The 24,705-nt window shown below is 42.4% G+C and overlaps 1 protein-coding gene across 1 annotated transcript in view; it reads right to left on the bottom strand.

The window, feature by feature from the left end:
* Positions 1 to 24,705, bottom strand: part of MYO5B (myosin VB) — a 162,870-nt gene that overhangs the window by 5,443 nt on the left and 132,722 nt on the right. Inside the window, exons 29-38 of the mRNA XM_005145400.3 lie at positions 20,067 to 20,306; positions 19,199 to 19,296; positions 11,962 to 12,039; positions 8,556 to 8,754; positions 7,815 to 7,908; positions 6,485 to 6,628; positions 5,257 to 5,408; positions 4,825 to 4,914; positions 2,484 to 2,634; positions 1,039 to 1,324 (exon numbers count right to left, since the gene is read on the bottom strand). Coding sequence (XP_005145457.2) covers positions 1,039 to 1,324; positions 2,484 to 2,634; positions 4,825 to 4,914; positions 5,257 to 5,408; positions 6,485 to 6,628; positions 7,815 to 7,908; positions 8,556 to 8,754; positions 11,962 to 12,039; positions 19,199 to 19,296; positions 20,067 to 20,306 — 1,532 coding nt within the window. The remainder of the gene's footprint in view (positions 1 to 1,038; positions 1,325 to 2,483; positions 2,635 to 4,824; positions 4,915 to 5,256; positions 5,409 to 6,484; positions 6,629 to 7,814; positions 7,909 to 8,555; positions 8,755 to 11,961; positions 12,040 to 19,198; positions 19,297 to 20,066; positions 20,307 to 24,705) is intronic.

The following is a 24,705-nucleotide window of genomic DNA, read 5'->3' as shown; positions in this document are numbered from 1 at the left end:
GAAAAATCCTCTACAAGACTCAAGGTATGCTGCAGTGCTGGTAGATATGACTTTTTGTGATTCATATTTGTGATACACATGACAAGACAGAACCAGACCAAAGCTTAATACTCAGCAACTCAAAGCAAAATCTATATTGTATGTACCTTAGAAATAGATCAGCTATGTAACAGCTGAACACAAGAAAAGCACAAGGGATGTGCTTTTCTACAGCATTTATATTTGTTCCGATTCAAAAGTCAATTAAAATTAAGCTTTTGACAAGCTTTCAAATGATAACAAAACCCTGCAAGGTACCCAAGTGTCTTTGAAAATATTTACACAAAAAATTGCCTGTGCCTGTGCCCACTCCCAGGCTGAAGGGAGTGCAAAAGATCCACTGTGGGAAGGGGAGAGGGTAGCAAAAAAAAAAAAGTTTTACATCATTTGCACTAAGAAAGACGTTGATAGATTTATGCCAGGGCTGATAAATATTCATGGCCCCTTTGTGGCAGGTTTGCACTAGATGCCCTTTCCAGTTTCAACCCTTATTACATCACAATGCTAAGACAGCAATGGGGAATGTAGGCCCCTAATCTCAGCCCAGCAGATCCTTTGCTGCCACTTCTCTGCAGTTCGTGAGAAGCTGGAGGCACTGCACACAGCAACAGGGGTTTAACATCTTTAAGGCTGGAGTCTTTGACACAACATTCAAAATCAGAGACATGGCAAAAGGAGAGAACCAGAGACTTCTCCATCCCACTGTCCAACCTGTCCTACATCACCTGCTCAGTCTTGGTGAGAGAAAGGTGGGAAAAGCATACCCTAGAGAAAAATAGTATAACATGTATTTAATTCACAAGTGGCACAGTAAACTTCATCACGCAGGCATTACACAATGGGTGTTAGACTTAACTGCCACTGCATCAAGTCCCCTGCTGAATCCAGTTTCTCTCCTTACTTACACCATTGCATTTTATTTTCCTATTTTCCACTACCTTAGAAAATTAATAAGGCTTCCTTAAGTAGGTACATCCCTACCCCAAGTCCCTGTCCCACCTTAGCTGCATGCCTGTGCTCCATGAGCAGACATCCTTCCTTAATAGGAGGTTGTTCAGGGTAACTGCATTGATCACGTAGAACAGCTGCTTGAAGACCTGCTGCACGATCTCTGGGTCCAGACCCTGGTCACACATGATGGTGTGGAATGTGTTCAGCTGGCGAATGATTTCATCTGGGCTGTAGGAGCTGTCGCAATCTTCCATGCTGGAGGAGCGTTTTCTGTAGCCCATTGGTTTGATACCAGAAAGCCCTTGGATACTCTCATTTTCCAACACCGCAGACACTGAAAAAGGAGGGAAAATGAGCTAAAAGCGCTTCTATCCACCTCTTAGTCACTAGAGGCAAGAACTGATCCCTCCATGAGCATTTGTAAACATGCAGCAGTCTCAGTAATGCAACATGATGGATGCTGTGAGGTCTGAAAGCAGGATAGATCCATGAATTGCTAGTTTACTGTGATAATATTTAATAGTTGAAGTACAAAATATATCTGTAAGGTCACACTTTTTTCTTCCTTGGTGTTACTACACAGAAATCACTTAAGATGCTGCAGAAACAGGCAACAGCTCCCCTTTGAGCTGTAATCAGTTGTCTCTGTATATCCACCACAGAGCCTTAAATTCTGCAGTTAAAATGATTAATTGGCTCAAAGGATTGGAAGAAATGAAGATAGATTAGAAGTAATAACAGTCTGACTAACTGATAGAGAAATAGGACAAATTTCTACAACGAGCAGGAGGTACATGCAGTGATGGTAGGCAGTGATGCCATCTGGTATGGCCAGAATTTGTGCAAGGACATTTGGAGGGTAAAGGGAAAGAGTCCTAGATACAGAAGGGACCTGACCGGGAGCTCAAGAAAAACACTAGTAGCTAGAAAATATAAAGCACTGAGAACAATCCCTCAATTAGCTTAACAATGAGGGGGACTAATGTAGATGGGGAGGTAATTCTTCTCATACTGACTCACCCTGGCAAAACAAGGATGTTATTAGCCTCTTTTTCCTCTTCCCAATTCTCCCCTAGCTCATAATGTGTATTTCCACCCATAAAAGCTTAACTGTGAACATGGTATGGAGGAGAACTATGTTCCTACAGACCCACCAGCACCACCTCACCTCTGTCACCACCTCCCCAACAGAAAGGAAGGCAGTAGCATTTATCATTGTGGGATGGGAGGGGGGAACCCTCATCTCTATTAGTTTCTATCATATGGGAAAATATAAATTCATCCAGGTCTGCCTCCCTAACTCCAGGTCACTGCTAACACAAGGGCCTGCTCCAAACCAAGCTCTTATTTTTTGTAACATATGCCTTCCAACGAACTACAGGCTTTTTCTTTGTGGTGAGGTCATTCTAGCACCATACAAAGGTCTGAAAAGCCCTTAGAGTAGATAATTGCAGTGAAAAAAACCACCCTCCTAAAGGCTAATGTGAATTTACCAATCATGGGGTGGAGTATGCCCTCTGCTATCTTAATGAGCTGCTGGTAGATCTGGATGGAGAGGTGGTCCAGCACCTGGCGGTATTCGGTCAGGTCAAAGTTCTTCAGACAGTGCTCGTTCTGTTTAGGCGTATTTTGTGTCATGAAACCCTGAATGGGAGATTAAAACACCTAGTTTCATTATTCCACCTATTTATAGTCCAGTAAAGCACTATATTAAAAAAACCAAAACCCTTACAGTACAATATATCCAAAGATGTTACCAAAGGACATTGTTACTCTATTATAGAAAAGATCTAGACTCATAAATCACTTTTGATTTACTCAGCCATTTGTTCATTAATTATTACTACAGGTCTGCTTTTTGAAGAAAAGTACCATTAAGTGAGAAGTCTGCCATTTTGGCTTTAGCAAGGAGCAACATCTGTACTAACTGCAATATATATATATATGAACTAGAAAATGACATTTCAGTTCTTGAGAAACTTTTTCTAGCTATTTATCCCTGTAAGTCACAATTATTTATGGGAAACCAAATATTTTGAGATTGATAGTTTAGGAAATAATTTAAATATAACCACATGCTGTATGCTTTGACAATATTTTTAAAAATCTGAAGTTTGGAAATCTCTCCAAGTAACTGATTTCATTCACTGCCTTTTGCTGAAGCAGCAGCTGATCTCTGATCCTGACATGAATGCTGTAGCCCCAAGTTCTGGGCTCAGACTTAGTGCTAGTTTTGCTGACAGAAGCAAATGTGATCTAACTTAATTCTGTAATCAACACAGCCACTTTAATTGCCTGTTCCTATTGTTTTCTTGTTTTGACACCAATTGATAGCTATGAAACTTTCTCTGTTGTTTGCTGACTAGCAAGATGCAAAAATACAACATGTACAATTTGAGTTGACTTCAGAATTTCTTCATTTTCCTGACAAATGCTCTTTGCACTGCCAGACTGCATTTAGTTTGGGATTTCCTTTCAAACCTGTTTCCTTTCAGGTAGGTTGGATTTCAAATGAAGGAACAGTATTTTGAGAACTGTCAGAATTATTTTTCCCCTTTGCTTTTCCACCACATTATCAACTTAATTTGAAAATAGTGGTTCACTTAACATAGTACAGTTAGAACATAGTACAGCAAAGAATCTGAAATTTAAGTTCAGGTTCCCTTTTTTTTCCTACTCTGCTGGTTTTCTGGGTTTTCTTGAAATGTAATGTTGTTATCCAGACAGAAGAGGGCGAACATGAGCTAAACGATGAGTAATTATCATCTAAATAAATTTTCTTTTTAATCTAAATCTTGGAAGTCCAGCACTGAGTTTTACACACCAGTCATTATCTTGTAAATGACCTGAATAGTTAATTTGATTCTATGATTTTTTTTTTCATTTATTCTTAAAAGCTTGATTGCTTAATATATCTAACTCAAACCAAAACTAAATGAGAAATGACATATTTGGCTCTGTTGAAAATCTTAATACCCGGAACATATGGCTATAAAGATGGCAGTGTGTGATGTACTAAGAGGACTGTAATGATCTGATTTTCTCGGATCAGCTATAATAAAACTTATTTCACTTATGAAATATTACTAAAGTGGCAAGAAATGAGAGGATTTATTTCCAAAACCTTACATTATGATTTTCATTTTTGCTCTCTCAAAGTGTGGTTATTTTGATCTAGTTGAACAGAACAGGAAAAAATATCAGTAGAAACATTCAGAAAAAAAATTGCAAAATTTGGGACAATTCTCCCCTGTATAAAAGTTATGGTTAATGAAAAGCTGCAGGACCTACTAGAACTAGGAGATCAGCCTTCTAAGCACCCTACCAGAAGGAAATCCTCTGTTTGGACAAATCAAAGTGCGTGGTTGGCTATGAAATTTAAACTGTTCTGTTGCACGTGATGTAGAGGTTGTGCCTTCACATCTCAAATGTCTTGTATCAATGCAATGCCCCATGAACCTTTGGTCCACTTCAGACTACACGGAAGGGAGAAATGTTTCACTATATGATGATGTTTTCCCAGAAAAGCTGTGGTTGCCCCATCCCTGGCAGTGCTCAAGGCCAGGTTGGACAGGGCTTGGAGCAACATGCTCTAGTGAAAGGTGTCCCTGCCTGTGGCAAGAAGTTGGAACTGGCTGAGGTTTAAGCTCCCATCCAACCCAAACCAGTCTGGGATTCTGTGATTCTAGAAACTGCTTCATGCTATATCCAAATTAACAAAAGAGCAAAGTCAGAGATGATCCCTGACCAGAGGGAAGCCACTAGATCCAGGAGACCTGAAGATCCTTCCTGGAGGAATACCAACAAACTCAAGATCAATGATGAGTTTCTTACCGCATCTCCGCTGTACTGCTTTAAACAGTGCAGGAGGCGACGTGTATTCGCCAGCCAAAACGATGTCATCTCAAAATCTTTTTTGTGTTTCTGGAGGAGCAAAATTAAAGGGATGTGAGACTCCCCTCCTTCAGTGGGGGATGCTGGCATAGCAAGACAAAATGATTTTGAGTTTCCTCATTTAGAATCATGAAGCTCTCTCTCTGCAGATGGGCAGTATTAGCCATTTGTTCTCTGCAAACATTCTATTTTTAATCTGTAAGTGCAAACAGTTGTATTGCTAGAATATTAATTCTTGTTCTTTTAAAAAGGGAAGCCATAAGAGTAATTTGGTTTGAAAATCACTATGAGAGCTGAATATCACACCTTTTGACATACTTATTACCAGCTTAGATCATCTCAACCCCAGGATAAGAGAAAATGGATACCTACCCTCAGCACTTTCTTAATGCCATTGATGGTGGAGGTGAGCAAGGAGTGCACTTTCTGGTCATCATTGATGTAATCCGCGTGTCTGATGCACATGTAGAGGATATAGGCAGGAAGGCAAGGAACAGTAGCAGACACCGCCTGGGGCTTGAGATCTAGAAGTAGTTTAGTGAGGGGTTTTTTGTTTGTAAATCCTCTCAAAATTCACCAACTGGCAGGGAAACAGCACCTGAGCTGTACTTGTAACAAGGCAAACCTGTCTACCTCAATCCTGGGGAAAGCTAGATTTTGGCCCTGTGACTTGCATCCCTCTTTGTGATATGGACACAGAACCAGAAGTACAACTTCAGGACAGATGGACCTGCTGGAGCCTGCCAAAGCAGAAGAGCTGCAACACTGTGCCTCAGGAGAGTAGCATTGTCTGCACTGAAGTTTGTGACAGTGTCCCATTTCACTTTATGGATGCATAGGTAGCAGTAGATTTTCTTTACCATGTAAAAGCCTACCCAAGAGGCACACAAACAACCTTAGAAAAGCCTCCTAAGGCTTTTATGACTTTCTCCCACAGAGTATAACCCCCACCACTGAACTCATGACATAGTAAATCCTTTCCCTTATGATACTGAATCCTAATGACAGCTTAGGGAATTTGCAGCTTCTAAAGAAAAAGCCTGTTTGATTAGAGGAACTTCAAAGACCACAGCAATGGACTAGCACTGCTCTTTGAACACTTTTTATATCCTTACTGGTTTCTTCTGGGGTTAGAGAGGGATGGTAACTACTAACACTTTAGTATAACTTCCCTAACAGCATTGAATAAGGGGATGCTACAGCAATTCTGATCAGACCTTCAAGCACAAAGGAATTCCCAAGTTTATTATCTGTTACTATCTCATAACCAAACTACTTCAGTTCCATTGCTGCACAAAATCCACAGGGTCTATCCTTTGCTATGCCCTCCCCATCAATTACCACACTGTGTGTAGTTCAGCAAGTTACTTCCTGCCCTACAGCCTCCTTTTTTGATTTTTTTTTCCCCTATTCCTAAGGATTATATCTGTGCTGGTCTATCTGCTTAGTGCTGCACTGATCTGCCTACCAAAACTGCTGTCACCACAAACATGCAGCCCTCAGAAAGGATTAACTTAAGAAGATCTATTTGTCTACCTTGAGATCTCAAGTTTACAAACTCTCCCACACAAGAGAAGAAGGAAACGAGCAAGCTCCTCACCTGTAATGAGGTTTTGGATGAGGAGTGGCTCGTCTTCCTTATAATATTCCAACATGCCCTGAAAATTTTTCTCCTTCCTCTGAACAGCAACTTGCATGTGACATTCACGCTGCCTTCTCTCTGCTGGTACCATGGTCTGGAATGCTGTGAAGAGAAAAGAGCATGAAAGGTGGTACCTGGCAATTGAGAACTGTTCAGCTCCTCCACAGCCTTAGAGCAGACACCAGGACAAAAACGTTATATATTGGTTCTAGTAATGTCATTATCTTCAACAGACTTATAGAAATATAAAGAACCAGATCTTGAATTACCAGTTAGCAGTAGTTCTGACTCTGAATGAAAGAAAGAGCACAAAAGCTGGATTTAAGGAGGGAAAGATGAAGTAATTTTTATTTTCTAAGGAACCACAGGCTAGAAAGTAATAACTCTGTGGGAAACTTCTAGTGTGTGGCTTTCACAGAGAGGAAAAAAATAACCAGACAATGAAAATACATTGAAACATCACATCTCCTGGCTGGCTGTAAAGCTGAAGAACCATGGTGGCACACCATTAAACACTGTGCTTCCATAAAAGCTTAATAAAAGAGAAAGGACTAGCACACAAGTACTGCAGGAAACAGCAGCCTGCTGCATGCAAATTACAGTGACAGAGACCAGCTGTGTGAGCTATGGAAGCTCTCCAGTTATTCAGCTTAATTTCACTTAATGCCTAGTTTTCAAAAATTAGCTCATGAGAATGGGGTTCTCTGACTAATCATGGCATCTTTAGAGAATGGGAAGGTCCTTCTGTACAATACAGATGTCACATCTGAGACGTTTTCTGATCAAGCAGAATATATACATAGATTTTAATCCTAAGTGGTTTTAATTCCTTCTCAAAATTGCCATATCAGCACACTTGCCTGCTAACCCTTGGAATCCTCTCTCCATCTCTGCTTGGGTCACATCATCAACAGCAATGAAAGCAAAAAGGTTCCTTTAAATACCCTCCAAACCCTGATATACCAAGTGTCAATCCAACATCTCCACCAAGCACTTGTCCCCCATCACTTCCTGAGCCCACTTCCAAGTTTACCATGTTCAGCAAGTTAACAAGCTAAAGCTACAGCAGTGCAGCTGTACTTGCTCAAAGACAGCCTAAGCATGACCCAGGAGCACCATTAGGACCTTTGGTTCGCTGCTGTCACACCACCAATGAGCTCAGTGCTTGCTCCTAGTTCAGTGCCAGAACAAGAAAATCTTTCAAAACCTGCAGCTCTCCAAGGCCAGCCAAAGAAGCAAAACCAGAGTGCTGTTCATCCACCCCAATGTCTACCAACAGCCAAGTCACCTTGAAAATCTTGGACCTTCTTCATATAAATCTTCAGCTCCTTCTTCAGCTTCTTCTCATTCTTTTCCAACTTCTCTAGCAATTCTTTAAGATCCTGAAAAACAGAAGACACATTGGGTTTAAAATAAAACACTAAGCCCAAGAACAACTAATTGCGAGTTTGCAGCAGGCAATACTCACAACACACCACCCAGAGCATTTTACTCCTGACTTTTAATCATGTAAACAGTTCCAACACTACTTACATACTAGAGTTGTTTAGAAAGGCAAGAAGCCCTCACCTGAACTCAGAAGAGACCAATGTTTACTCCAGACTCAGGAGGTGAGAAAGCGAAGATTTATGACCAGCCAGGCCAAGTTTTTGGAGTAACAACTGCCCCTCCACACTCCCAGTAAGTGCAAGTAAGAAGAAAGGATTGTGTTATCTGTGTGCATAACTACACATTACAGTGATCTCATTTGTTAGGTAGTGCCACAAAGTGGACAGGCTTAAAGAAAATGAAAAATGAAAAATAAACCACCTAGGAAGTTACAAAAGTCATATAGCCATTGAACAATAGTCCAAGGCCAAGTACCAACACTCCCCATGCTCCAGTGGGAGATGCTGAAGGATTCTGCAGAGTTTAGGAGGTGTGAAAGTGACCCCAGTGCCTTTCTTCCCATTCATGGTTCCTATCTCCTTTCTCTGAGCATGGCTTTTTTTCTTCTTCCTTAGGCTGTGTTTTCAGTACAGCCTCTTACCAGGTTCTCATTGGTAAGACGTGTAATTTCTCGCTGAAGTCCAAACTCCACCTGAACCTCTGGAGAGAGCTGCAGGGTCTGCAGGAAACTCTGCTGCTGCTTCTCCATCTCTTCTTTCATTGTGTCCATCTGGTTCTTCAGAGCTTCCACCTCCTCTTCATGCTCTCTTCTCTGATCCTGTAGCTGTGCTTCCAGCAACCTAAGAAAAGGACCACACCAATCAGCCTGTGTTTTCAGCACTGTGGTTGTAACCATCATTTACATCCTTCAAAGCTGGCCAACCTGGGAGATTTTCCCAGACAACTTCCAATAAAACTGACACAAGACTGGGTATAAGGAAGAAATTCTTTACTGTTAGGGTGGTGAGGCACTGGAATAGGTTGCCCAGAGAAGTTGTGAATGCTCCATCCCTGGCGGTGTTCAAGGGCAGGTTGGACAGAGCCTTGGGATGGCCTGGTTTAGTGTGAGGTGTCCCTGCCCATAGAAAGGGGGGTAGAACTTGATGATCTTAAGGTCCTTTCCAACCCTAAGTATTCTATGATTCTAAAGTGGTGCTATGGCTATCACTGGTACATTTGTCTGACTATTGTCTGTCGTTGCTATACTGCAAATCAAATACTTGTGAAATTAAGAGTAATGAAATCAGAAGTGGCTTTTTTTTTCTTTTTTCATTAAAGGAAGTAAAAAAAAAAAAACAAACCCAACAATTCCAAGAGTTCTCTTTTATCTGTAACAATATCACAAATTTGAGTTCCTTTACTCTTCCCATCAGCAAAAAGCAAATGCACATCAAGAAATCCATGCAGATCAACACCTGATCTTTTTGCAAAAACTCAGTTTGAAGGGCATTTGTTTTTGTGCTCACTTCCTTTCAAATTTTGGTTCTTTACTCTTGTAGTAGGTCTCTAAATATTAGAGAATCCGAGACTGGTTTGGGTTGAAAGGAGCTTAAAGCTCATCCAGTTCCAACCCTCTGCCATGGACCAGGACACCTTCCACTAGAGCAGGTTGCTCCGAGCCCTATTCAACCTGGCCTTGAACATTGCCAGGGGTGGGGCAGCCACAGCTTCTCTGTTGATTTTCTGTCATCTTCATCAGTTCCTGCTTTCAATATTGCTACTGACTTAATCGGGACCCTTCAGCAGGGAGAGAAAAGACTTCTACTCCATAACAAATTCTACCTCCATGAGACACACCTGATGGAAGCCATGAAAACCAGCCCTTCTCCCACTTTTAGGTGAGTATCCAAATTTTTCTCTGAAAGTTTGTCCTGCCAAACTTTCCTACTCCCTCTTCCCCTACTCCAAGTCTCCTTCTAGCACTGGGCAGGAAAATGGTGAACTAACATATACTCTTTAGTCAATGCATTAACCAGCTATTTCTTAAAACCATTAATCCAAGGCAAGAATGATTCATTATTTGGCTGTTAACTCCCGTCCTGTACACACCTGATGGGAATGTTGATAAACTCACCAAGTGACATCGTAAAGGGTATTCCCTACCCTCTGATAAATAGAAATCTCCCTGTTAGTCCCCCAGCTCTTTCACAAAGACCAAAGAAAGTGACTCCAGAAGCTATGACGACTCTAAGGAAGGGCCAGCAAATGCAAAATATTAGTCCCAAACACAGGGACTAATAGTCACATTACACAGAGTGATGGTGGCAATGAGGAATAATGACAGAGGGGGATAATCAAGTTCACATCCTTCCTGTAGCTCATGAATGTGCTCTTCTGGGCAGAGCTACAGACACTACACCCCAGGCTCATGGGCTTTGTGTCTTTGTGACACTGATGCAAATGGAAATCACCAAAGATGAGGAAGACTCTGGTGTTGACAGCTTCATGTTCACTCAAGACACACACAGACACGGAGCTGTGCCAGTGGAAAAAAGCTACAGCTCTGGGAAACCTCATGGAGAAACTAAGAAACTCATGGAAATTGATACCTGTGAGCAGTTCCCCTGCAGGAACAATTAAGCATGGACTATTTTTACTGTTTTGTTTTGTTTTTTTAAAGCCTGAAAAAAGAACATATACTTTCTATTAAAGATCTCTGCATAAGAAGTATTAACCATGCTTTGAAGCCCATGGGGTTTGTTATTGTTATTGGAAGATCTAAATAACTCAATCTCTGCTCCCATTTTCTCTATCCCAGCCAAAACCAGCATATCCAGCAAAAGACAGAAAATCATGTTTTCCTGCTATAGAAACCTTGTCAATAATGCATGGAGTCTTGTAATCATGTCAGGAGTTATATTCTTAATAGGCTTGGAAAATATAGGCCCACCATGAAATTAATATTAAGTACTTAATTTCCATTTTATTTCTTCACATAGGTTCAAATTAACAGTGAGCCACCTGCAGAAAAACATCCCACTTCTATGAATTTCCTGTATTGCTTTGGAAAATAGATGAATCATCCCTCTTATTGTTCCTGTTATTGTTTGGTTTTATTCTGATACCTGTATATCAGACCATTTTAGACTACTTTATACAAAAGATTTATTTCCCTCTCTATAATGCCCTTAATCAGCTCATTTCACCTTTTATATATATATATTTGAATACATGTATTTGAATATATATGAATTTATATATATACATATATTTGAGCCTCATAATCACCCTGTAGAAGAACACAGATTAATTAACAATTATCAGCTATTGCAAGCACCAGGTTGAGCCAGGAGAAGAATCGAGGAGTCCTTCTGCCTAGCTGCATTTCTAAGCCTTCATTAACTTGGAGATGAGAGATCATTACAGAGCAACCAGCATCCCCAGGAGATATGGAATTTGCAGGTACTGCCGTGTGTGTCCTGCTGGATATTTGCCCACCAGATCCAGACATGGGAAGGATGGCACTGGGTGTCCACCTTCCTCCTTATACCTACGGGTAATGCACAGATGGGAGCGCACAATCATGCAAAGCAGGCAGCATTGCAATACAAGCATGGGGACTCTACTTCTGACATATCCAGAGCACTGAAGAAAGGGGGAGAAAGCACTTTCAGGAGGTGTCATGTCTTAGCGCAATTTGCAAAAACACCCAAACAAATCCCACCTAAAATGGGGCTGGGTTTTCTTTGGCATCATGGAGACTGCAGCTTCCCGACACCTTTATATCACTATTTCCCATTAATGTAATATAATTCTCACTGAACCATAGATCAGGCATTAATGGCAACAGCCACCAGCAGCAATGCCCAATTAGAAACAGAGCTCCTCCTCTGAAAATTAGAGGAGAGTCTCATTTCCTCCAGATTCCTACCTCTGTCTGCTCCCAAAGAGGACAACAGTTTCCTATAGAGGACAACAGGACAACAGAAGAGGAAGGGAAAGAAACGAAAAGGCAAGTGAAAGGGGGAGATGGGAGAAGCAGCAAGGGAAAAGAGAAAGTGTTTGACCTGGCAACTTGCTTTAAACCTTGATAAGCCAAGCCGAGCTCTCCATCTTCATTGAGATACCCCCAGTCCTCAGTCATGCTAGAAATAACGGACAGAGAAAGGAAACAAGAAGGACAAGAAAGACAAAAGGTCAATTGCAATAGAAGGGTAATAGGTGCAGAACCCTTATTAATTTAATTTTGTTTTTAAACCACACTTTCATTACACTGTATTTCCTTTTCCACCCTGCTGAGGGAGAACCATGCCCTGGCTGTGCTCCATATGACACCCCTGGCTAGGGGAGCTTTTCCTTCCTCCACAGCTATAAAACATGTCCTTGTGCATTGCATTCCCTTCCCTCCCAACCCACTGCAGTTAATATGGGAGCCCCACATCATTTGAGTTTGAAGGGATCATTGCAGATCATCCAAGTCCAGCCTCCTAGCAGGTTGTCATCATTCCTGAGATGTTGCTGCTTTTACCAAAGAGCCCAACTCCTGGATGTCAGAGCCTGAGTTTTTCTTTCTGTATGTCTAAACTGCTTCCATATGACTGCAAAGAAAATCTGGGAAGCCCACATCACACCAGCTAGCTCAAATCCTAGGGAAAACCTTATGCTTTCAAACCAAGGAGGAGGAAACAACGACTGTGAGGGATAAATGAGAGAGCAGAAGTCAGCACAAGGGGTAAGGAATTGCTGCCCAAACACAGACAGGGTAAAATGAAAGAAGGCACAGAATGATCCTTAGGAGCTCCCAACAGGCTTCCTTGCTTCTCCCTGTCCCAAAATTAAAGCTGGAACAGCCTGCAAGCGCTTCCAACCTACAGTGCAAACACAACACAACCCCATATTTTATTTCTTACTGATAGCCTGGAACAGCTTACTTCTCCTCGAGACCTTCCATCCTCTGGCACATCTCACTAATAAGACATTTTAAAGACAAGTTTCTCCATTTCTTCTGCAGCAGCTTGCACTGGTCTAAATAATACTTGCACTGGTCTTTCTACTAAATAAATTTTCTTCCTTCTACTTCAGCAGCATCAATCATCAAGTCAAAACCATCAAAACTATCAGCCCTTCTCAGAGCAAACTTTGGTCAAAACAGCCTTTGGACGTTTGTTTACTTGTATCTTAGACAGAAGGATCTTTATACCAAATCTCTCTTATACCCATCCAGGCAGAAAACTTCCTCATGTCTCTTGTCACTTAAATACTAAAAGTTCCCTTTTAACAGTTGAGTTTTTGTTGGTTTTTTTTTTTTTGTGGGTTTTTTTTAAGTTCTAAAAGGCAGGAAACTCATTCATCTTTTTTAATGAGGTGTTGAACACATGACAAAGAGTGATATAAGCTGGTCAACCTGACCAGGAGCACTTGCTACAGCCAGATTTTACTTGGCTTTGATGTCAGTTCAGAAACAGTTTTTCTTTCTGGAAATAATAAAGAAAATAAATGAAACAAAAAAAAAAATAAAGAGAAATCATTTAATATATCATTAAACTTTCAGACCAAGAATAAAAGAACTAAGTCAACATGCATCTCCTGTTTTGAAAAGAGGTGTAGCAGATGCCATTCCCCAGCAAAAAAAGCTCCGCATATTTAAGTGGAAAAGAACAACACAAAACTTTCTACAGCAAATTTTCACACAAGGAAAGCAGTGAGAAATATGGTGCTGGAGCACCACCATCAAAGGACTCAAGAGGTGTCTCACCACTGCACACAGCTTGTACATCTATTCTAGTGTATGAGGATGCCATTTCTCAAAATTAGTGAATATTTCAGGCATTAATATTTGGAAAATTCATTGTGAATTTAAATTAAAGTCTTTTTTTCACCTCATACATAGCAAGTTTCCCAAAATGTCCATTGGCTGACTGATACAGGGAGTTTTATTGGTCTGATTTGGACTTATTTATTAGTAAGGCATTTTTGGGGGTTTCAGGTAATCTTAACAAGACATGTGCTTTGGCACTGAAACCCAAGAAAAAGCCTGGGAAGGATCCTTACTATTTATTTATGTCAGTAATATGGGAAACCTCACACAATGATCAGTGTTTTTAAGAGATACATCTTCTTGGAACAGGAGGAAAACAGCTCTCCTGCTTGTTTTGATCATCTGTGTTATGGTAAATGAGGAAAGCAGCTCAACAGGGTGTCATTATACTTAGATAAAACTGCCCTGAGAAATCAGAATTCAGTCCATGTCCCTCAGCCAGCACAGATTCAGAAATCACTGAGATCCTTTTACCCAGAAGGTCATACTGACCAATATATTAAAAGTCAACAGGAATTCTTTCAAGCTAATTAGAGTAATTGGTATATGCTAAAATAATTTTGTAAAATGCTGGGTAAATCCATCCTTCTCAGAAATAAGGCTGAAAGGAGTTAAAATTACGTGGTTTACAAATCCTCATTTCTCCTTTATTTCCTTATCTTGGAGGTTTGGGCCTGAGAGTGCAGCTGGTGACCTGCAGTTTGCAAACTGCCTTCATGAAAGGAAACATGAAAGGAGACAAATTCCTGCCAGTCACCTCCCTCTTCCCCTCCATGTAGCCTTCTGCAAGTGGCTTAAAGGAGGTGCACATACACCCAACCCCAGAAATGTTATTTTTATCATCTTCAGATCATTATCATCTCTCAACAAAGAAGAAATCATATTTGATTTTCAAACACAGATGTGGGGTTTTTTTTATATTAAGTGGAAAACTAATGCACATCACAGATTAGATAGAGAAGATTAGATAGAGAAGCAGTGATAAAAAGAGGCATGTTGAAGAGTGGAAAACAGAGATATGAACCCCTTCTTATGGGATGACCTCTACCAGCTGCAAAAGCATCCTCCACATGAAGCCCCTGACTGGACCGCAGCTGCAGGTGGGAGTACCCAGAAGAAAATACAGAGCCATGTACTCTACAGAAATCACTTGGAAATTATCAAAGAAGTTAATTTCAGAGACTAAGCCTGACCCGCTTTGAGCTGCCAGATTATTATCTCTAACATCATCACCTGGTCTTTTGTTGGCTCTAACTTTCCACCAAGATCAAAACAGGCTTGAAAGAAAGATACCAAGAACTGAAACAGGAAACAAAAAGCCTACTTAGCTTTACATTTGTTATTAAAGCAGAAAATTAGCTGGCAACTAACTTGATGCTTTACTCTTTAACAGTTGACAGTCAGAAAAAAAAAGGGGGGGGGGGGGGGAAAGCCGAGCTCACTGCATTTATAAGGGGCTGTTTTTAAACTCAAACTTCCCCTTGACCTGGCATCAAAGGGCTTTCCCCTGAGAGCAGCATGGAGAAAGAACTGCTGCATGAGCAGGGTTAGCAGCACCTGGCAGTTTTTCCTGTTTTCCTCCTGCTGTATTTACAACTCCTGGATTGTATAGACATAGAGTGAGTAAAAGGTCCATCTCCCACCCAGGTAAAGCCATGCTCCACCCACAGCCTAAATAGCTAAGATGTGATGACTTCAAGTTAGGAGTGACCATGGCAAGTTAGGTAGACCATGGCTTTACCACATCAGTCAGACTGGACTGCTGGAAGAGCATCCAGCTTGGTTAGAAACTGCCCTCAGATTGAAAAGGATCAGGGTAAAGAGAAATAGAAATGCTTCTTGCAGGTGGGAGAAAAAGTGGCGCTTGCTTATTAGTCCCACTTGAGAATTGCAGTCCCACCAGGAAAGCTGTCCATTAAGCTGTCCATCATAATCAAGATCTATGGATCAAGATTAGAAAGAGAAAACACTTTTATGTCTCATGCTGCCACACTTGACTCTAGAGTACGAATGTGAATTAGTGCTGGGTGGAAGAGATATAATTTATATACATTGATACAATAATCCATGCTCCCTGAGCTTTTGTTTTCATCTGTTTTATTGACATCGACTCCAGCCTACAGTTTAAAAATCAGCTCGATATACAAACAAATGCAAAGGGAACCGTATAACTGGGAAGCTGGTGGTGATTAATCAGCCACTGGATAAATCACTGCAGAAATCAGGGTGATATACATAGAGCTGCTGCTACTGAATTACATGAGCCTAACTCCAGCCAACCTTCATATGAGAGGTAGACAAGAGAAATAAGAAACTGAGCCTGGAGACAGCAGATTTCCCTTACCAAATCCTAAGAGGCCAAAAATCCACCAAGGCCTGATCACATGAACTTCTTAAATTGCAGCTCACCTGTCCCATTGCAAGGAAAGAGATTTGTATTGCTGTGGAAAATTAAATCATTGCAACATTTCTGATGATTTACATGCTTGATTCAATCCTCCCTGCAAAAGTTAAGTCTGGAAACCAGAGCAGCCAAAGAATCATAGAACCATATAATGGTTTGTGTTGGAAGGGACCTTAATGACTGTCTAGTTCCAAGGACTGAAGTCCCTTGGCAGGCCGAGTGAAAGCAGACAACACATACTCCAGAATGGCCAAATATCAGTGAACGCTGGGAAACAACGATACAACCTGTTCAGGTACATGCTCTACAAAAGCAGCAAGTTTTACTTTGACTCAAACTCCTTCATCAAAGCCTGGGCACAGACTAACCATCCCTACAAATGTCACACTGGAAAATGCAGTTTAGGGAGTAATGAAAGCTGTGACTGATAACGGGATTTCACAGCCTGTACCAGTGCCTACACCTCCAGGATAAATTTCTAAGGAAAAGTGACCAAAAAAAACACACCTCGCGGTAGAAGCACAGCATGCCCCATTGATTTACTGACAAAACGGTGATGTTTAAATCAATCTCATCACTTTTGCTGCAAGAGGTACATAAATTTCATCAGGAAGTTCACTTCAGGAAAACAAATATGCAATGGCAACAAACTGGAAAAAAACCCAAACTTTGGTCCTGATCCAGCCAGACATATGTCCAGGTGAGAAACCCGTGTCACAAGAGTCCTAGACCCCAACAATCCCAACTCCTCCAGGCCTCCAGCCCGAAGAGAGAGGTGGCAGAACTAGTGTGGGCAGAGCCTCACTCCAGCCATCAGGGTTTCCACTTATGTTTGAACCCAATGTGTGTGGAACCCAGCCCTTCCAGCAAGCCCATCTCTGTACTCACACACTAGATTTCCATAGGTTCTCCCATGCCTTTCACAAGAAGAAAAATGGATGCATATTAAGAAAGTCCAGCCCATATTATGGCAGAAACTTTGAGGGACATACAACACAGACAATATGCCAAAGTCGACTGCACAGCTATATAGAATCATAGACTCATGGAATGGTTTGGTTGGAAGGGACCTCAAAGCTCATCCAGTTCCAAACCCTGCCGTGGGCAGGCACACCTCCCATTAGAGCAGGCTGCTCCAAGACCTGTCCAACCTGGCCTTGAACAAAGCAAGGGATGAGGCAGCCACAGCTTCTCTGGGCACCCTGTGCCAGCGCCTCAGCACCCTCACAGGGAAGAGCTTCTGCCTAAGAGCTCATCTCAGACTCCCCTCTGGCAGGTTAAAGCCATTCCCCCTTGTCTTGTCACTACAATGTACATACAGCTTTATATACATTGGATTTTTGCACACCAAGCAAGGCACATGGATTTCCCACTGTACCTTTTTAGGCATCCAGTCCTGAAAGCATTAAGCAACTCTTCACACTTTTTCACATTACATTCAGAGATGATGTGCCTTACTCATATAAATACAGGTATGAATAAAACCCTAAGTAAGTCCAGGCTTTCCTACCCTGGAATGCTAACAACCTCCAGTAACCAGTTTACAAAATGGCATAGTGCCTTGTGTTATTAAAAGCCACTCATTTGCAACAGTTTGGTCTTCTGACTACCTCACTGAATGCAAATTATTTAGGGGAAAAAGCCTCAAACATCTGTATTTGCCAAGAGAAAAGATGATGAACACTCAATTTCCTTGCAGTAAAATAAATTTACTTTATATATTATCCTGCTTTTCAACCCATATAATTTTGCTTTCTTGCAAAACAGTACTATATTGCTTGTTGTCATGAATAGCTGCAAGGATTCACTGAATGCTTTGCAGTATATGCCTCCGGTTACTATAAGGACAGGCACACGTTCACAGTAATAACCCTTGCTGTGGTAAAACCTGTAATTGAACAGAAGTTCCCCACTCTCAGTTTAGGTGCAAGAAAATCAATAATGTGGGTGTTGCCAGAGAGCACAGCATATGTCCATTACCTCAGTTTACCACTGCAGGTTTTTCATAGAATTATAGAAGGGTTTGGGTTGTAAGGGACCTTAAAGATCATCTTTAACATTATTTAAAGATTTAAAGATCATAATTTGCCTCTGGAAAACAAGAGAGAGGTGTGGTGTCTTCCCAGCCTCATATGGGGACTTACTTGAAGGACTGCATCACCAGAGCATGAGCAACAGGTTGAGGAAGTAGATTCTCTCCCTCTGCTGCACTCTGGGGAGACCCCCCCTGCAGCCCTGATCCAGCTCTGGGGCAGCAGCACAAGAGGGACGTGGAGCTGTTGGAGCGAGGCCAGAGGAGGCCATGGAGCTGCTGCGAGGGCTGGAGCAGCTCTGCTCTGGAGCCAGGCTGAGAGAGCTGGGCTGGGGCAGCCTGGACAAGAGAAGGCTCCTGAAGGGGAGACCTGAGAGCAGCACCAGTGCCTAAAGGGGCTGCAGGAAAGCTGGAGAGGGGCTTGGGACAAGGGCCTGTAGGGACAGGCCAAGGGGAATGGCTTGAACCTGCCAGAACAGGGGAGACTGAGCTGAGCTCTTAGGCAGAAGCTGTTCCCTGTGAGGGTGCTGAGGCGCTGGCACAGGGTGCCCAGAGAAGCTGTGGCTGCCCCATCCCTGGCAGTGTTCAAGGCCAGGTTGGACTCAGGGGCTTGGAGCAGCCTGCTTCAGTGCAGGGTGTCCCGGGCTCGAGCTGGATGAGCTTTAAGGTCCCTTCCAATTCAAGCCAGTCTGCAAATCTGTGAACCTATGAAGTAATTCTTAAGCATATTCCAAATCCTAGTCTTCTGCTTTTTATGTAGTGGAAGCAAACTCAAAACCCTGTTCTGCACGCTTCTATGTTGTTTTTTCTGCCTGACCTGTATCTCCCTTCCTTTGGGGATACACTACCTCAACAACCCGGGCTCCTCATCCATTACAATATGTGTGTGTGTCTGGTCCTTTATGACGCATCCTTGACTCATGGTGCAGAATACAATCCAAAAACTGGTAACTCTCTAAAACACGTTGTTAATTTTCGTCTGGATCCCACCTCTCATACTTTGCTCCTTCCATCAGCCCCTCCTGCTGCTGCAAAGCGATCCACACTTACTGGTTTGTCTTGCACATCCCCTGGTAGGCTTCAATCGCGTCCTCCTGATCAATGTGCTTGTCACTGTTCGGCCATCTGGTGTCGCTGGCAATGCTTTCCTAAATTCAACAGAAAAACAAAGTAGCATGACATCCTGCACATCTTTTCCTGTATTTCAAAGTTACCAATGCTGAAACTCCACTGGGGCCTCCATCAGACTAGAAAGTTTCTATGAATTCATATGCATGCAAACGGACAATAGCAAAGATTAGGAGATGGAAGGAGGATGCAGTGAACCTGGGACGGAAATAAGACGGTTGGTGTGGACTGAAATACAAAACATAGCAAATCCTCAAGGAATAATAAGGCAGTGAATTAAAAAGCCAAAGTGAGGGTGTTCAGAAAATGTGCAGGCTCTAAACAAAAAGCTGTTAAATGACTGTGATGGGACAGGCTCCCTTCTTTCCTACACACCAGCAGAAGCAGCTGAAACACGTCCAATGAACAGAATCTGGTCCAGAAGCCTTTTTTCCTTGCCAAATAAGCCACTTGTCACAAAACGTCAATAGGAGCATTTTAGACTACCACACCCTGGTGTGGGGTTGGAGAAACTCTTCATTTCTGTGGTCTGGCCAGACCTCATCAGATATGGGGTCAAGCACCTTACAAAAGTACAGACCACCATGAGACATATCATCCTGAGCTGCCTGAAAAGATGTCACAGACTATATCTTATCCATAGGCAGAACATCCTATTACCCTGAAGAACCTGCTACAATCTCCCAACTCCATCCTTCCACCCAGAGCCTACCAAAGCAGAAACAGCCTTGCACAGGCAGTAAGAAAATTTCCAGCAACAGAATGGGAAAAGGAAAAGAAAATCCATTACCATGTCTTTCCCAATCTCCTTTTGCTGGGCTGCCTTTATAATTTGTGTCCTCAGGATGAGCACCTCTTCTTTCCTCACTTCCAACTCCTCATTGGCCAATTTCAGCTGGTTCAATAACAGGTTATAACTGTCCTGAATATCGTTGGACGAGTTGTTCTGGGTTGCTTTGTCTGCAATAGCTTTCCTCAGCTCATTAAGCTCATTCTTCAGTTTCTTGTTCTCCGATTCCAGCTCTTGCCTCTGGAAAATACGAAGTCATTACCCAGTTTAGATAAACTGTCTTGCACTGCCTCATCCTTTTCTGAGATACCTCTGAGGTAATTCGGTTACCCATGATCACAGCTGAAAGATCAGTTCATGCCAGGATCTGTTTTTTGCTGCCTGACCAGCCATGTGTGGTTCAGAACAGATTTTTGCTGTAACCAGCAGCCCGTTGCTATTTAATAAGTACACTACAGGGTGACACAGGTGAGTTTTATTTGTTGACACTGCTTTTAAACACAAAAGCAAGCCATTAGAGAAGCCAAACATGTTTCTTTCTCCTCCACTCCTTTTCCTTCTCAATCTAGGAATCATGACCAGCTCCACAACATTTAGCTCATCTTTCATACTCGTTAGGTAAGCTGGAAGATGTTGATTTACATGACCCTTCATCATGACAGACATCCTGTTAGCTGAGCTAGGGCTGAGTGAATTCCCACTACAGCTTCTTTTCTCACACACTTTGTAATTCCTCCATCCCAGTGCAATATTTGCAGTTGCAGGATTTCTCGCTCTGACATCTTGTCAGTTGCTGGCACTTGACAGGCAGGGGCAATGCTGTACAAGTTTGACGCCAACAGCTTCTCCTGAATAACGATGAACGAGCTTCACCGTGTTTGCAGAGAAAATCGAAGAACTTATTTGTTTTTGCATGACAGCAAAATAAAGAAGAATAAAAGCTAAGACAGACTATTTCAGTATCTCACCATGAAGCTTTGTTTGCAGGTGATAACACCACCTCTGGCAGCTCTCAGCCAGCATCCAAAACCTATCTGGAGCATCCCAGCTGGGTCAAGAGTAGCTCTGCTCCTGTGGATGGGGAGTTCTTGCTAAGAGTCATAGACAGGGAGGGAAACAGGCTCCTGGGGTCCTGCTCACAGCCCAAATCCCAACAACCGACCTTCTCTTTACATCAGATCCTCCATCACCAGCTGCTGCAGTGTGGCTCCCTCATGCACCCAGACATCTTAGACCACACCAAAACCCAATAGAATCCATATCCAGCTACCACACAGCAAACCCTAAGACATCTAAAGACAAAGTCTGGTGTCTGACTGATCTGGGGTCAGCTCCTTCCAAGGGACAGACTTCCATCCATGTGGATTTTCTTATGTCTACAACAGCACAAGCTCCTTCCCCACTTAGATCCAAGTGCTTCTCTCTCCTGAGGCTTTTTGACCTTTTGATAAATGGACCACTCGGTGGATAAAGAACTGGCTGGATGGCTGCACGCAAAGAGTTGTGGTCAATGGCTCAATGTCTGGCTGAAGACCAGTAACTAGGGGTGTCCCTCAGGGATCGGTGTTGGGACTGCTCTTGTTTAACATCTTTGTCGCTGACATGGACAATGGGATTGAGTGTGCCCTCAGCAAGTTTTCCGATGACACCAAGCTGTGTGGTTCAGTTGATACACTGGAGGGAAGGAATGCCATCCAGAGGGACCTTGACACGCTTGTGAGGTGGGCTGATGCTAAACTTACAAAATTTAACCATGTCAAGTGCAAGGTCCTACACCTGGGTCGGAGCAATCCCAGGCACAGCTACAGGTTGGACACAGAAGAGAATCAGAGCAGCCCAAGGAGAAAGACTTGGGGGTGTTGGTTGATAAGAAAATGAACATGAGTCGGCTTCAGTGTGAGCTCACAGCCCAGAAAGCCAACCTTATCCTGGACTGCATCAAAAGGAGCACGACCAGCAGGTCAAAGGAGGTGATCCTGCCCCTGTACTCTGCTCTTGTGAGACCTCACCTGGAGTATTGTGTGCAGTTCTGGTGTCCTGAACATAAAAAGGACATGGAACTGTTGGAACAAGTCCAGAGGAGGCCACGAGGATGATCAAGGGACTGGAGCACCTCCTGTATGAAGACAGGCTGAGAAAGTTGGGGCTGTTCAGCCTGGAGGGGCCTACAGGGATGCTGGGGAGGGACTATTCATTAGGGACTGTAGTGATAGGACAAGGGGTAACGGGTTGAAACTGAAACAGGGGAGGTTTAGACTGGATATAAGGAAGAAATTCTTTACTGTAAGGGTGCTGAGGCACTGGAATGGGTTGCCCAGGGAGGTAGTGAATGCTCTATCCCTGGCAGTGCTCAAGGCCAAGTTGGATGAAGCCTTGGGTAACACGGTTTAGTGTGAGGTGTCCCTGCCCATGGCAGGGGGGTTGGAACTGGATGATCTTAAGGTTCTTTCCAACCCTAACTATTCTATAATTCTATGACCCTTTCTACACCTTTCTCACGCAATCCCTCTTTATCTATGGGATATCTGCTTCATTATGGGCTTTGGCGGAGGTGAGCTAATGACTCCAAAACATGGCTGGGGATAGGGGGATGGGACCAATTTGTACAATTTATACAATGTGTAGTTAGCACAGCTGTGTAAACCTCGTTTCCATAGGAAACGGGTGTTACAATTATAAATCCTTACAAATTATAAATAGCATGCCTTATCACAGCAGAGGTGTGAACAGAATAGCTGATCTGGCATCTGGACAGCCGGTATATTCCTAGCTGAACCAACATAATCAGTAACAGAGCATATTTAGGTACTTTTATACCATCTGTCATTAAAAAAAAGAAAACACACAGAAAGAAAAAGAGCAAGAAATGCATTAGATCCAGAAATTCCTCCACAGCCACATTAATCACAGCTCAGCAGAGGGAGTGTATGAGACAATGGCTTTTCTGTAACTGTTTTAAAACAAGAGCATAGAAAGTGTGTGCGCTGTGGGAAATTGATACCACACTGGGTTTAACTCTTCTTGCTATGTGGCTAAACATCAGCTTGCTTTCCACCCTTTTCTAATCAAGCCCAGAGACAAGTTAAGGGTAAGATGAAAGCAATTACATGCTTTTCTACACAAATAGTTTCTGTGATTTTTGTTATTTGCGTGATAAACCCCCTGCTTTTCTTTTTCTTCCCCCTCCTCCTCCTCCTTTTTCCCTTCTTCTTTCTCTTTTTTTATTAAAAAATGGGTCAGCCACACTGCTAACACCAGGGACTGGTCGTATCAAGCTGTGCTCTGGCTAGAAGCGAAGCCAGGAAGATCAGGAAAGAAAGCAGTAATCAACAACCCTTCTCCAAGAGCTGATGTTCTGGGCTCCATTCAGAGGTTACATTTAAATCTATCCCCTACTCCTTTCTCACTGGATTTCATGGAGTAATAATAAAATATATATAGAGACATGGGCAAGACATCCACTGTCCCCTGCCCATACACTTTTTTGCATCAGCATCAGTGATGGCAGAATAGAAGATAGAATAAAAAGCTTTGAATGTGGAAAGAGAGATTTTTACTTGTACTTTTTCTTCAGTACCGTCCAGTACACCTATTTATTTGACAAATTATACAGTCAGAACATCCAGAACACGAACTTACACTTGTCCCAACAAGTACAGAATTATGGAGGTGTGAAAGGGGTACCCAAGCACTAACGGAGATGGGAACAGCCTCACTCTTTAGGGAGGGGCTTTTACAGTCTTGCAGGATGAAATATGAGCCCACGTAAAACAGAGGTTAGCACTGCCATGGCAGAATTTTTCCCTATCTTCTATTGCTGGTACTCAATGGGAAAAGAAAATAAAGTCCTCTAGAAGTTTATTTTATGATGAGCTTCCAAATCTAAGGGATGAAACAAACATCCCAGCTATGCGAAGAGTGAGAAGGTCTTCAACTATGCATTGCACTCCTGCTAGGAACACAGAGTCAGGGCAAAGTACTTTCATTCCCATTCCTACTTTCCCAGCCTGAAAAAAAAAAACCAGAAAATACATTCTTTTCTGGGGAACTTTTTGTGGTATAGGTGTTACTCAGAAATGTATCTCCCAGGAGACATTCACCTTCCTCCAGCCCTTCATCATGGCTAACCAAATACCTGGTGGGCATATTCTGGGACAGCATCTACTGAAAACCGTATTTATCTATTGCAAAGGATGCAGAATTTATGCCTTCTGTAAATATACCAGTATTAGACCACGTTTCTTACATTTCTTTGCAGTGTTACGAAAAGAAACATGCTAGATGACAGTATACATGTATGAACTAGCAAATCATGTGCTGGTTGCAAAAAACAAGCTTACAAAGCTATCCACTAACACCTACACCTTGTGTTGTACCACTCAAGGGGCTGTGCATGTCAAAATATCCTGACTGGGACCCAGAAGTGAACAGAAACCAGTGAAGACTCAGGTCACAGAGTACTGAACAAGACTCAGAAATACCTTTAACTCACCCCAAAACTGGCTCTTCATCATTACTATACTAAAAAATAAATAAATAAATAATCCCTTGTAGAGCCTATCCTAGAATATAAGAATTTTCTTTCAGTTTTCTGAGGATAAGAAGACTTAGGAATTGGCTAAACAGTCAAGACCAGAAG

Source organism: Melopsittacus undulatus, chromosome Z (assembly GCF_012275295.1).
Source record: "Melopsittacus undulatus isolate bMelUnd1 chromosome Z, bMelUnd1.mat.Z, whole genome shotgun sequence".
NCBI lineage: Eukaryota > Metazoa > Chordata > Aves > Psittaciformes > Psittaculidae > Melopsittacus > Melopsittacus undulatus.
This window is presented reverse-complemented; position numbering and strand designations above follow the sequence as displayed.